The following is a 14,697-nucleotide window of genomic DNA, read 5'->3' as shown; positions in this document are numbered from 1 at the left end:
AATGTGTAATGCTGTAACAAGTTGTTTCTAATACATAAAAACAGCTTTTGTGGTTTAAATCAACCAAGCGAGAGAGAGACTTGAGTGTTTCAACACAATTGATAAATTGGACAATATAATAGTTTTGAACATTTATATGCACTGGCTGGCATCAGATGTAGATGAATCGATGTACACATTGATTCTAACAATGGAAATCGCAGTTAACCCAGAACTAAAATCTGGTGTAATTTGGTCAGATGGTCGATAAATGTACTGGACTACGGTACCATTTATGTTTAAGTAGTCTGGCCACGGGAGATTTCAAATCAATGGTGTCACAATTACATCATTCTTAGATCAAGATAATACCAATTCTCAGCCTTCATCTAACATTGTATATCCAATGAGTACATTGAAAAACAGACAATCCCTTTTCAATACATCTCTGGAATACCTACCATACATTTGTAACCCCCCCCAAAAACAGTCAGAAACGGAGAAAAACATTTGGATTGCCACCATGCTGTTGAAATATAAATGAGAGTTTATTCAAACAGTGCAAAAAAAAAAAATAAATCAATGTTCTTTCCATCCAGATTGCACTGTCACAGCCTCTCCTCTCCAAACATGAAAAGAGAAAATAAAATGTAAAAAACCAGGACAGCCCAAAATAATGCACAAATTTGGTTAAATGGATAGTAATTTACATGCAACAGTTCCAGTCCCATGCAACTACAGTATCCCATGTTCATGTTGCTTATGACTATTTTGTCCCATAGAAATGAGAGAAAATGTACAATATAAAAATAAATGGGTCAGTTACTTTGTAAAACAAATTCAAAGCCATCTAATTCCTAGAGAGGGATTGCAGCAAGAGCGTAGGTTGAAAACACCAACAATCAAGTATTGAATCATTACCGTAATGTGTTAGCATTGCATGGATTGATGGTGGAAAAAAAACACAAGTACAATTCAAATAAAAACAAACAAATAAAAGCCAGTCTGCTTGACACATAAGTTCCTCAACTAAACATTCCAAAAGGAAACTTCTGAAAAAAAAAAAATGAAAAAAAAAATTTCTATAAATATATATTCTCAAATCATATCGTCAGGTCAGCAATGAGGAAACTAGTTGCTAATGAGAAACCTTTGAGTTTAGGAGGCTCTTTTGTGATCAACCTTGACAGCCAAACTGTCCATTCTGGTGAATACTGACTCCTCCATAAACCCAGGCTATTACAAGCTTATATTCCACTCATTTTAGCATCCATCAATATAGATTCTTTAAAAACATTGTAAAACTTTGGGTTTACAAAAATAACTTCCAACATATACAACCTCGCTGTCATTTGTTTTTGTAATACAAAAATGTTTGCAGTCTATAAGTGAAATGTTCAAGATGTTGTCTGTAAGCCATCCAATTCTTTAAAAAAAAATGAGTTGATGATGTAAGCTAATATTATTACATTGAGAGGAGAAAGCACACACACACACATTTCTTAGTTATCCCGCTTTCCATTAAAGATGACCTCTTGTTTGTGCCTTGTGAGCTGCAATGTGTTTGTTGCAAAAAGGTTTCATACAGCGTACACACACACACACACACACACACACACACACACACACACACACACACACACACACACACACACACACACACACACACACACACACACACACACACACACACACACACACACAGAGAATTATTGTTTTGGATATAGCATAATGGTATTGTGGGGAATGGTTGGTTCCAATTCAAGAAGCACATGCCACCTCGAAGTCATGGAGCATCCCTTGAAGGATGACTATTTTGAGCCGCATGTTTGAACTACCTCTCAAAAGGCAAACATTACTTAAAGTCCCTCATACCCTTGGCAAATTTTATTTTTGGAAATTAACTCAAATCTTAGTACCCTTGAAAATTGTTCTCTTTTGTATTTTTGGTTAAGTAGGGCATGGAAACCTCCAGGAACAGTGAACACAAATACAAGAGCGCCATCCATTGGGCAAGGCAGTGAATTGCATACAGATATTCTCACACCATTGTGCTTCAAGTGAAAAGACTGAACGGCTGTTTATCAAGTCAGGAAGATTAGTCTTCCTCATGAGTCTACATGGCTCATTGGTAATAACACGGCTTGGGTGAGAAAGTGTTAATACATTGGTGATGAGATAAACAATCAATTCCTAATCTGAAAATCATTGAGAGTAACATTAGACCAAGACGGTATCTAAAAAATGTGATATGTTCCAATCTCCAGAATTATTATTTATATATATTTTTTTACATTTGATCTCTAAATCGCTTTATGAACTACGAACAATGACTCCATGTCTGGATGCAAAATGAAAATAATTAAAACAGGGGCTTTACACTGAGTAGGGTACAAAAATACCAGAAGAGAAACTGCAGCAAAAACAAAGTGTACATCTGATGCACATTTTGTAAAACATACAAACAAGACTGTAATGCCACAAGGACAAGAGACTGAAAAAGGCAACAAGGAAATAGAGTTAAACCACAACACTGGCACCAAAAAACTGTACCCATGGTAACTGAATCCTTAGAGAAGGGGTTCTAGCCCATGCATCTGCCCTCCCACAAGTAGAGGTGGCAGTGTCTACAGTTCTGACATGACCTAAGGACAACATAACAGTCAGATACCTTCAAAACGGTAACAAAATGTCTACGGACATTAGGAAAGTGCTTGAATTTGTGCAGAAAGAGGTTAAGCGACAGGGGTCAGTCACTTGTTTGGAATCAACACAATGCCCTCAATAGGACTTGAAGGAGAGTTGGGTTAAACAATCCAACTCGTTTTGAATCGTATCAATGGGGTGTCCATGTCAGGAATTTGGGGTTTGCCATAAGTAGGTTCACGAAAAGTTACATGAATATTTAGACCAAAGTAACACAGCCCTATGGACGAGATTCCAGAAAATACCTGTTACCTTTCTCAGCCACAAGAGAAGCAGAGACTAATTGACAGTTACAATGTAAGTGGACAATGTTACAATGGACAGTGTCTTTTTCAAACAAAATGTGAACGTTTATCAGTTTAGCATATACTGATTACCTTGAGGTCGAGCTGAAATTGTGAGGGGAGTTTGTGTTTTGAATGCCGGTTTAGTAGTGTTGGATGACCCTAAATGTACCAGCATATTATTGAAATGCCTCATTTTCATAGATATAAAATGACGAAAACAAGTCAGGAACAGTAAGATTATAGCAATCTTATTAAATACTATATATTAGTCATTCGTAATATCTACCACAGTACTCTGCCATGTTTGTTCTATAATTGATACTGGGAGACATCTAAAAATGGTAGAAGTTTTTAAATGTACTTGACTGACATCTGGACACAATATGGTTTGGACACAATGGTGAATTTAGATTGGATAGTTACTTGGCCATAAAAGGCATCTTACGGGTGGATAGGGCTATATGTTTGCCTGCTTAAATTTGAGATGAACTTGTATAGAGGGGGTCTGTTGCATTCTGGAACGTTAGCAGCACCAATGCAGCCCACAGAACAGCAACCACTGTAACATAATACTGTAGTTTCAATTTGCATTACAAGAGAAAAGAAACCCAACAACTCATCAGGAAAGAGCTCCGTTCATTCCCAAGTCATACATGAGCACCCGGTATCAGTAATGCCCTAGGCTAGTCCGTCTGCATACATCTCTAACCCTCTGGTTGAAAAGACTAACAAGACATCGAAGGGCTGATTCGTATGTTAAAATACCACCAATTTACAGGGCCAAATATAGGTCGTCTCCACATATAGAGGAGTGATAATCAAGAAGTTTCAGGTTGTGCTTGTGCAGTGTTAGTTTGTGTGTGTAATGTGGATGTAAGAGTGCGTGTATCGCCTGCCGTATACATTCTCTCCACCAGGAGGAGACAGTTGCGCGGTGACAAGGGGACAAAGCGGAGGAGAGCCTGAAGTTCTCACTCACACACACACACACACACAGCCTGCATAAGAGCCACAGCAAATGTAAGAGAAGTGCACAGTCCTATTGTCTAACGCCCGCCGCAGCAGCCGCCAGCCACCTTCTCTCCAGTCACTGTACCGATCCTGTCCAGGACGCTCTCCACACACAGTGTTGCCTTTAGAGAAGGAAGTGATGCGATGAGAGGGCCAGGCTCTGTATCGTCCTATAGCAGGAAACCTCATCCATCAGTTCCCTTGTGGTTGGTGGCCACAAAGCCAGTTCTGGTCAGTCTGTCCGTTCGTTCAGAACCTGTGGATGGCCGGCTCCGTTTCCCTCCTCTTCAGCTCCTCTCGGTAGCAGCAAGAGCAGTAGTTGCCCGTCTCAGGGTGTCCGTAGTAGTTGCAGCTGGGCGTCCGGCAGCGGCTGGACTGGAGGCTGGATAGGCCTCCTGCGCTGCCCAGGGAGTAGTGCCTGACCGGGAGAGGCCCGCTGCGAGGAACATCCAGACCGGAGCGCACTTCCCGGAATCCGTTAGTGTAGCCCCCACCTACAGGCTCTGAGGTGGGGTAGTCTGGAGGGTCGTGCTCGGGGAGGTAGGAGGGTGCGAAAGAAGAGGGGATGAGGCGAAAGGGGCTGAGGGGTACCGGTGCCTGTGGGGGGTGGTACTGGGGGTGAGGGGGGGCCCTGCGCCATGGGGCAGTGGCGGGGGAGGGTGGCGTAGGAAGGCAGACCGGGATAAGACGAGGCTGGGGAGCCACCTGCAAGCTGGCGCCGCGTCTCCATGTAGCCATGCATGTGTGGGTGCTGAGTAAGAGGGACGGGGGCCGGGGGAGGGCGGCTGATCCATGAAGGTTGGCCGGGGGATGGGCACCACGCCAGAGTAGAGCGAGGGGCTGAACGAAGACGACTTGAGGTGGTTGAAAGTGGGCGGTGAGCTCTCAGCCGGCTCTTCTTTCGGTTCATAAGTGCGGTAGCCCACCTCTGTACCCATCGTTACCTCCTTCTTGGGCTGCTGGATGCCGTTGGTGCTTCCTTTCCGCTCTGCCTCTCTCCGCTGCTGCTCCTGCTCTACCCGGAAGCGCTCCTCAGCGTCAGACAGGTAGCGCTGGATCATCTCCTCCTGGAAGGGCTGGCGGTTGCTGGTGGTGAGCAGGCCAGCAAAAATGAACTTCCTCTCGCCCTGCATGGCCGCCCGCAGGATGCCCAAGCTCGCCTTCACGTCGGCACTGTACTTATATGGGTCACACTCTCTGCTTCCGCCACCCGTGCCATTCTGACGCTCGCTGCCCGACGACGGTGAGCCCTTCCCAGAGTCCTCGGAGGCGTGGGCCGAAGGCGAGCTGTCCTTGCTGCCTTTCCGCCCCCTCAGCGAATTTTTCTTCTTCTCTGTGCCCTCCTGCTTGGCTCCGCCTCCTCCTGCATTCTTCCCAGTCATCAGCCCGCCCACATTCTTTTTCAGCTTGCTGCCCAGGCTCTTGCCAAAGCTGCCCAGCTTGTTGGCCACAGAGTCAGCCCTCTTCTTGTCTTTGTCTTTCTCCTTCTTGGTCTTCTCCTTTGCCCCCGTACCAGTCGTCAACGTTGCCGAGCTGTTACTGGACGAGCTGGAGGAGGAGGAGCTGTTCTTGGTCGACACACCTCCACCTGCGCTGGCCGCCCCTGCTGTCGTCATTGCATCCCCGTTGCCGTTGGAACTGCTGCTGACAGACTCCTTGTCGGATTCTCCTGAGTCGGGAGGGGTGCGGGTGTCTTCTCCTGCAGAGGCGGTGGGGGACTCGGGCTGGGCCAAAGGTGCCTGCTGAAAGAACAGATACACCGATGATGAATTATAGGGAAGAAAAATTTAATTTTAAAAAGAAACAGGGAGCAGGTGTGAGTGACGCAGAGAGCAACAGAGAGATTAAGAGCAGGAGTGAGAGGTACAGATGACTCAGTTCAGAAAGCTTCTTTTCCATTTCTATAAATTCTATTGGAAAATGTATGCAATAATTGGAGGGTGTGACCTACAATGAAGACGTCACTAGTTTACACAATAGACAGCTATAAAAACGGTCCTCTCTGCCAAGCCCCATAACCATGACAACCGAAGAGCTAAAGGTAACTCCAACCTCCTAATTTTTATTGGAAAGGCCTAGAAAACCTCAGATCTTCAACAGCGATCCTTCTATTGCTACTTCTCACTAGAGGTTAACAGTGACATTGCCATGAGGTTGAGATTCCTTTCTAACTCCCCGGCATTAAATTGGAATGCACAAAAAGGCCACTCAAACCATTTAGTGTGACGTCATTTTATGCATGGTTTGTTTTCACATGCGATTTGTGAAGCAGAGGGGAAATGACTACCGTCTAGATCAAAACATAAAATTACAACCCACATAATAACAGAAACCCACACAGTTATGTAACACTGTAAATAGCTTGTCTACATTTAATAGCTTTTAATAGCTTTCAATTTAATCATCCATTACAACATGCTAAAAACTTAACCAGGTAGGTAGCATATGATCGAAGGTTCACATTCAGAAACTATTTTTGGGGGGGGGGGGGGGTTCAGGTATGCCATTGTTACAAAATGATCTGCAACCAGGGCTGAATCCAAACCAGCACTTAACTCAAATGATAACTTAGTCTCCGATTGACATCAACGCATGACTGAGGGAAATGTGTTAAGAGTTAGGATTCTCCGTTAGTGAATGAAAACACAAAATATACCTCACAGGGCAGGGGCAGCCAGGTGACAGTCATGTAGCTGTGTAGCAGCTGGAGCTTTGCCTCCAGGGACAGGGTCACACTGAGGGAGGAAGACAGACAGGTCAAAGTTCAAACGGGGGGGTGAAATCGCCTCGTCATGCCCCTAACAGTAACACCATGTTGGGTGAAACATTTAGAGAAAAAGGCTGCTTCCCCGAATATTACATGCATCATTTAGAGAAAGGAAAATAAGAACAAGGCTACATAAGTGATGTCTGGTAACATTTCGGTTATTCAAACTAGGCTAATGGCGTGGCATCTGTTCAAGTATTGAGCCCCAAACGGCTCAGCTGAAACTATGTAACCTTTCATAATGCAGAAATAGTATACCGTGTCAGATATGTAGCCAACATGAAAGTATTTCAGCTCTGCACAATTATGCAAACGACCCCATAATTTTTCTATAATCCATTTGACAAACTTCAGAAAGTCTTCATACCCTTTGACTTATTCCACATTTTGTTGTGTTTCAGCCTGAATTCAAAATGGATTAAATAATCTCACCCATCTACACACAATACCTCAATGGTATACCACAAGTTTTTAGAAATGTTTGCTAATTTATTGAAAATGAAATACAATAAGTATTCACACCCGAGTCAGTACATGTTAGAATTATCCTTGGCAGCGATTACATCCATGAGTCTTTCTGGGTAGGTCTCTAAAGAGTCTTGCACACCTGAATTGTACAATAATAGATTATTGTATTCTTCAAACTATGTCAAATTGGTTGTTGATCATTGATAGACAGCCCTTTTCAAGACTTGCCATATATATTCAAGCCTATTTAAGTCAAAACTGTAACCAGGCCACTCAGGAACATTCAATGTAATCTTGGTAAGTAACTCCAGCGTATATTTGGCCTTGTGTTTTAGGTTATTGTCCTGCTAAAAGGTGAATGTGTCTCCCAGTGTCTGTTGGAAAGCAAACTGAAGCAGGTTTCCCTCTAGGATTTTGCCTGTGCTTAGCTCGATTCCATTTATTTTTTATCCTAAAAAACTCAATGGCAAGCATACCCATAACAGGATGCAGCCACCACCATGCTTGAAAATATGACATGGTACTCAGTGATGTGTTGTGATGAGTCACCCCAAACATAGCGCTTCGAATTCAGGACAAAGTTAATTTCTTCGTAGTTTTACTTTAGTGCCTTACTGCAAACAGCATGCATGTTTTGGGATATTTTAGTCTATATTTTTATTCTGTACAGGCATCCTCCTTTTCACTCTGCCATTTAGTTTAGTATAGGGGAGTAGTGCAGAGAAATTGTATGAAAGTTATTATATATTAAATAACTAATTGACCAATGTTGGTTCAATTATTTGAAATACATTTGAGCTCAACGTGAGCTCAACGCACACATTGCAGTTTCTCTAGAGACAAATCCGATCCAGCCAGAACTGTGCGATATAGTAGGGAGCTGAAGTTTCCAGCAGACAAATATTTTGGTGCTTAAAATGTGGTAATTAACACACCTGTGTGTTCTTTGACACTAAGTAAACTAGTCACCCCGCAGTGTTTGTCATTACAGCCTGATCAAGACAGCTTGTCTGTCAAAATGTTGGATTTTAGGTTATTAAATTATTGCATTTGAGCTCCTAGAGTCTGGTGCTCTCCTTTCATTTTTCATGTGTTCTATTCCCTTAGCCAGCACCTCGTCTAAATAGGTGTGAGTTTCTTTCGCCTCTAAATTGATTACAATGATCATAAACCATTGCACATCTACTTGTAGGTCTGTGTTTCTTTTATGCCTGCTACCGAAGAGAAAAGAATGCTTGATCATGAGGGGACATAGAAAGCAGCAGTTGCTTTGCTAGTCATCTCTACCTGAAAATACAGTAAACAGCAGTCATAAAAGAATGCCTTATTTACTTTGGAGAACAAAAAATATATATATTTATTTGTATTTTTGTCTGACCACTTAGGCAGCAGCTCTACAAGAGATGAGGACTTGGAATGAAATAAAGCCATAAAACAAATGTAATATGCACAACTGAAATTTTGAAAGTAATGTGAATAAATTATGGTTAATAAATTAAGCAGTAATGGACAGTCACTACCATCATGGGACTCAGTCATTGTTTTATTCTGTGTTACAGCATTCAACCCAAATAACCGAAACTGAAAAACATGATTATTTTTTAATAATCAAACCAAAACGACCTCAGAAGCACCAATCGCTCAGCACTATTGTGGAGTTCTATCACTACTGTCCGAAGTTCTATCACAGCCATTAAATTTTAACTGTTTTAATGTCACCATTGGCCTCATAGTGAAATCCCTGAGCGGTTTACTTCTTCTCCGGCAACAGAGTTAGGAAGGCATTGGAAAACCTCCCTGATCTTTGTGGTTGAATCTGTGTTTGAAATTCACTGCTCGACTTAGAGACCTTACAGATAATTGTATGTGTGGGGTACTGAGATGAGGTAGTCATTCAAAAATCATGTACACACCATTATTGCAACTTGTGACTTTTGTACATTTTTACTCCTCAACTTATTTAGGCTTACCATAACAAATGAATTGAATACTTACTGGCTCAAGACATTTCAGCTTCTCATTAATTAGTAAAAATGTTTTTTTTTTTTTAAATCATTCCACTTTGACATTTATGGGGTATTGTGTGGAGGCCAGAGACAAAACCTCAATTGAATTCATTTTAAATTCAGACTAACTACAAAATGTGAGGAAAAATCAAGGGGAGTGAATACTTTCTGAAGGCACTGTATTAATTCCATGTAAGTTATTCTTGTACACCATTCCAGTTGAAACAGCAAATCTTAATCCAATGGAATAAATATCCAGCTATTTTTATTTCAGGCTATTTCTGTATTCCCCTTGTTCCAATCATAGAAGGCATTTAGTCCTAATCTCACTCTCACTGACAAGCATTTCTCTAATCTGGTGCAGGGGTCAATCCCTACCCACAGACAATAGGTCCTTTGAGGACAAAGTGACAGTGTGTGTTTTTGGAGGGGGTAATGCAGAACCAATTTGAAGTGTAATGATTCAGGTCATACCTTGCCAACATGACATTGACTGTGTCATCCTTGCCCCATTCCCAGTCCTTCCCAGGGTCCACTGCAAAGTGTACAGGCAGCATTTTGTGTTCTGAGTCAGTGAGAGGGATCACAACTGTGGGGGAGAGGGAGCAAAAATGATCAAAGTCAAATTAAAGGCATTCTTTCATCCAGCAATTGTCATTCAACTGATTCAAAGTACTAACTAAAGAGGGACTGTAAGGGGGACCCAATTTCACCTCAGTTTTCCTATGCCACATTAAGAAAATACAACTGAAAAGACAAGATTTGTGTCTTGGAGGCGTACTTTGATGTTGGTCATGGGGTAAATTCATGAACACTGGCAATCTACTCCAATCAGTACTCTGGTTTGAGAGTCCCAGAATGCAGAATCATTGATGAATTTACAAATGACATACACCCAGTTGACATATTTCTGTAAAATACTGGCAAAAAAAAAAAGCCAGTTGACATTTAGTCACGAACCCTTCTAGATAAGAGAACAGTATAACCAGCTCTTCTAGGGTGAGTAAAAGGGTCAGAGGAAGGTTTGTGTCTGGAAGTAGCTAGCAAGCTAGCCAACTTTAGCGTCAGTGTTTGACTGATGTGAGATCAGAATGCTACTCTTCAGTCGGAACGTCAAGTGAGTGTTATTTTACGAACAAACACTGTCAGTCAAGGGAATTACTTGAATTCAAAACCGAACCTTCAAATATTTCAAAGGAAACATCAGAGATGTCACAGGTAGCCCTAATCTCAGACTTATTCATTTTAGAAAAACATTTGACGTCCAAAAATATATATATTTTTTTACACGTTAGTCAATTTTGGGACTATGATTGATGTGGAGTTCCTCCAATTTCCACTTTGGTGAGGTGTAGTCTATTCAAGTGGCCCACTTCACTATGAGACGTGTTGGCTTGTTGTAGTAGGCTGATGATGGATGCGTAACATTACCTTGCTCTTTGGATCCGCCCTTCTGCTCCATGGAAACGAGGGCAGAGAAGTGGGCCTGGTCGTACGCCAGTACTAAGGGCGAGCGATGGCACTTGGCAGCTGGCACCTCCAGGGGCAGATAGATCCCTCCGAATGGGATGGGGGCAAAAGCTGGTAAGGGAAGCAGAATACCGTTTAGCATAAAACATCACAATCCACTACAACACTAAAGTTCATAAAGCACAGCTTATGATGTAAGGCAGCCAATTGGTAATATCAAAATGTATCTTCCTACCCTCTCCTCCAGAGTCCCTGAGCATGGTGTCTGCCACCACTACTATGGGCCTCCTCAGGACATGGGCCAGGACGAACACATGGAACTCCTCCAGACTCTCGTACACAGGCTCCTCTGATGACTCCGTCCTGCACATAGGAAACAAACGGGGTCAGATCAGGAAACACCCGGGAAGTGACATAGGCAGCCACTATCTAACATTTTCCTCTCACTATCATAAGTCTTCGTTCCAAAACAGAAGCTCATGAAAGGCCGTAACTTCATGTGGTATGCCTCAAACTTAATATAATAGTATACATACTTAACATAAATAATGCGTGTGAGAGATGTCCAAGACAGGTCTTACCCATTGCTGCCATAGTGTATCCTAGGTTCACTGGAGGCCAGTTTTAGCAGCTCATTCCACTCCTTCTGCCACTCCTCCTCTGTGTACACCAGACCAGACTGTGGACACACACACTTCAATACACTGAAATGGAAGTTTGGACTGTAAACAATCCCTTGGACTAAGTTTCACATGGAACCATCCTAGTGAATTCCCCACCTCTTTATTCTGCATGGTCTGCTGCCACCTCCACCTGCGTCTCAGCGACTCCCTCTCCTGGCCGTGGTCCATCAGTGCATATAGAGACTTCCGCAGCATCAGGTCGCGGTCATGAAAGCCCCACATACCTGCAAGGCCGTACAGACACATAGTATAAACAACACCATCTCAAAGAAAGGAAAACCAGTGGTTACATCCAAACCTTACTCAAGGCAAAAGGCAAGTTGCTTGATGTGGGAGTTCTGTTCTTAATTACCCTAAGCTGCCATTATGGGCCTTAGCTTCAGGAATATCACAAATAAAGCCCCATTTCTAAGGATGGATTACAAGGCATTTTGCATATAATGCTTACACCTCAATTGGGTCTTAATTGCTCTGGGCTAAGCCTCTCCAGCAGGACACTGCCGCTTAGCTTTAATGTGTATCACAATTATTCAAGGGCTTACTTTCAGCTAACAATGAAGCTCTCATCATTGGTTGACATAGGAGAGTATGACCTAACACATTAGATTTGGATCTTGTTTGAAAGGCTATGACACTCACCCAATGACGCTGCATGCAACAGGCAGTTTCCGTCCCCACTCGTTGCCAATGGCAATAGACTCTGACAGTTAGGTCCTACCCGTGTCCACCAATTGAGTCGGCCTTAACGTAAACAGAAGTCACTCGCGGTTTCACTCACACAAAAAACAATTCAGAACGCACGTGTAGTACTGAGAAACTACGGTGTATACAGTCATCTACACAACACAATTAACAAGATTGCCTCAGAAGTGAATAAAGTAATTTATTTGCAATTAATGGCAGCAGTGGACCCGTGCAGTTAAACTCACCGGCGTGCTCTAGGGCCACCATCATAGATTGCTCAATGAGGTCCCTCTCGATGAAGCCGCGGAAGTCGTCCCGGTACACAGTGAGGTCGGGCAGCTGGAATGTGCACAAAGGCGTGTCCAGAAGGGGCTCACTACTACAGTTGCCCGTACTGGAGACGTGTGACCGTGCCAGGGACACGATGGTAGAGCTGGCATGGGAGATGCCTCTCGATAGACGCTTCTCTGTGGCTGCAGAAGGATGTATCACAAAAAAAGGAGTTTAGGTTAATTGTGGGAAGGGGTGGGAAAGAGAAATTGGACAAGGGGAAAGTATACAAGGAAGGCTGACTTGAGAATTGCCAAAAACAAAAAGTGAATTAACAAAACAAAAAGAGGGTTCTAGTTTATCACAATGAGGAGAACAAGAGGACAACAGATAAGTGGTTGTGAGTAAATGACATTATGCCCAAAATATTATTTTACACTTACCACTGTTCTCACCTTGCAGCACCTCCTCTTGACGGTGCAGAAGGGGCCGCTCCACCCTGGCCATCTCCTTCTCCGGGGCTGGGTACGTTCTCTCCTCAGCAAAAGAGTATGACAGGTTCCCAGCATGCACCTGTCGCAGCTGTTCAAAGTCACTGAGGGCGGCGGTGAGATCCCAGTTCTTCCCTGCAAATGAAAAGGACAAGTCATACCTGACCGAAAAAGCCAACGCATTTTATGAAAGTCAGATCCACACAAGTCATTAGTTTAAATATTTACCATATGTCAACAGAACCATAGCGACTGTTATCGTTTGTAAAGGCCACTGACACTTTCCGTTGCTTGAGTAAATACTTGAATTTTGAGCACGTCTTGTCTCTCACTGCCGTATAGCTACTGCAGTGCATTACATTTTTAACCCATATTCGTATCTGCAACTTGTGCTGCTGCTAGGCAACAAGAGTTGAGTCTCTTCTGGATTTAACTTCCTCCTTTTACATGATAGCTTACCTAACCAACATCTACCAAAAGCTCTAACTGGGAGGTGCACTGCTCAATTTATACCTCTCACTAGCAGTTGGCCATAAAACCATCTATTTTACCCCAGAATGCCTTGCAACTCACCCTCTAGCAGGTCTCTGGCTAGTCCTGGTTCGGCTCCAGTGGAACGGACAAAGTCGGACAGGACTGCGTCCATATCCAAGGTCATGTGATCATGAATTTACAGGGCGGCGGGGGGCATCAGGGCAGAAAAACACAGGGGATCCGCCCTCCCCAACAAGACCACTGGACCAAGGGGAATGGGGAGAGGGGCTCTTCAACTTGCCTTACACGTCCAGCCAAACCTGAATAGAATCAAAAATAAGCAAAACGGATGAAAATGTAAACCTGAATTGGCATCAAACTATGATCCATTTGTACAGCATGCAGGTGCTGTGGAATGTTATTGGTCCAGGAAAAAGGATTCAAGTGTGTTAAATGTAATCTTATTAACAGCTAACACACATAAAAAAAGATAGACCATAATCCCACTGACCCTTTCATAGTACCCACGTGTAAGCCTGTTTTGGTAAAGGGCAACATCTCTGTGGAAAATAAGATTCCTGTTGACCCCTATGCTTGGCCACATCTCATTCACCCAAGACCACTGTTGTGGTAGGCTGCTCACAGAGCTGTTGAGCAAATTAAAAAAGGTGTTCACATTTGCATTGAATCATAGCAACAAAATAACATGTTGGGATGATGCAAATGGGTCTCTAGGTTGTTTTCTACCTACACAGCACACTCTGAACTACAGTGCAAAGAAGTCTCATTTAGAGATTCAGCACACAAAGGGTCTGGTGTACTCAAACAATGACTGGGGTTTAGATAAAGTCCAAAACTACAGCAATCCATAGGCAATAGAAAGCACATGACTGAAAAGAGGCATAACTGAACCAGGCAAAATGTAATGTTACTATGGTAACCAAGGTTTTTAGAGTAGCAAATAGCAATGATGATGACCCCCATCGAGACTGGGGAACAATACATTTTCTACAGATGGGCTATTGAAAGGAGAGATGGAGAGGGCAATCGATACAAGTGCAAGGACAAATAGAAATGTCCCTGACAGAAATAAGATAGATGTTGACACTAGAAGCCTCAGTCCATAAGGCAGCTAGTGTTTGGCTGTAGCACTGTGCCAATATGTGACCTATAATACATCAAAATATAAAACATGTAAACAGTTGGTCCCGTGTTTCATGAGCTGAAATAAAAATACCAGAAATGTTCCTTACAAAAACATTATTTCTCAGATTTTGTGCACAAATTTGTTTACTTCCCTGTTTGTGAGCATTTCTCCTTAGCCAAGATAATCCATCACCTGACAGGTGGGGCATATGAAAAACACAATGCCACAGATGTCTCAAGCTGAGGGAGTGTGCA

The 14,697-nt window shown here is 42.9% G+C and overlaps 1 protein-coding gene across 1 annotated transcript in view; it reads right to left on the bottom strand.

Annotated features, from left to right (window-relative positions):
• Positions 1-1,637: 1,637 nt before the first annotated feature.
• Positions 1,638-14,697, bottom strand: part of LOC123997707 (OTU domain-containing protein 7B-like) — a 34,042-nt gene continuing 20,982 nt past the window's right edge. The window contains 13 exon segments of the mRNA XM_046302195.1: positions 1,638-4,610; positions 4,612-4,758; positions 4,760-5,725; positions 6,640-6,718; positions 9,699-9,813; positions 10,656-10,805; positions 10,930-11,057; positions 11,276-11,373; positions 11,474-11,601; positions 12,017-12,118; positions 12,307-12,534; positions 12,775-12,957; positions 13,396-13,616. Of these exon segments, the coding sequence (XP_046158151.1) occupies positions 4,233-4,610; positions 4,612-4,758; positions 4,760-5,725; positions 6,640-6,718; positions 9,699-9,813; positions 10,656-10,805; positions 10,930-11,057; positions 11,276-11,373; positions 11,474-11,601; positions 12,017-12,118; positions 12,307-12,534; positions 12,775-12,957; positions 13,396-13,480 (2,787 nt within the window). The 5' untranslated portion in view covers positions 13,481-13,616 and the 3' untranslated portion in view covers positions 1,638-4,232.

This window comes from Oncorhynchus gorbuscha, linkage group LG15, assembly GCF_021184085.1.
Source record: "Oncorhynchus gorbuscha isolate QuinsamMale2020 ecotype Even-year linkage group LG15, OgorEven_v1.0, whole genome shotgun sequence".
Classification (NCBI taxonomy): Eukaryota; Metazoa; Chordata; class Actinopteri; order Salmoniformes; family Salmonidae; genus Oncorhynchus; species Oncorhynchus gorbuscha.
This window is presented reverse-complemented; position numbering and strand designations above follow the sequence as displayed.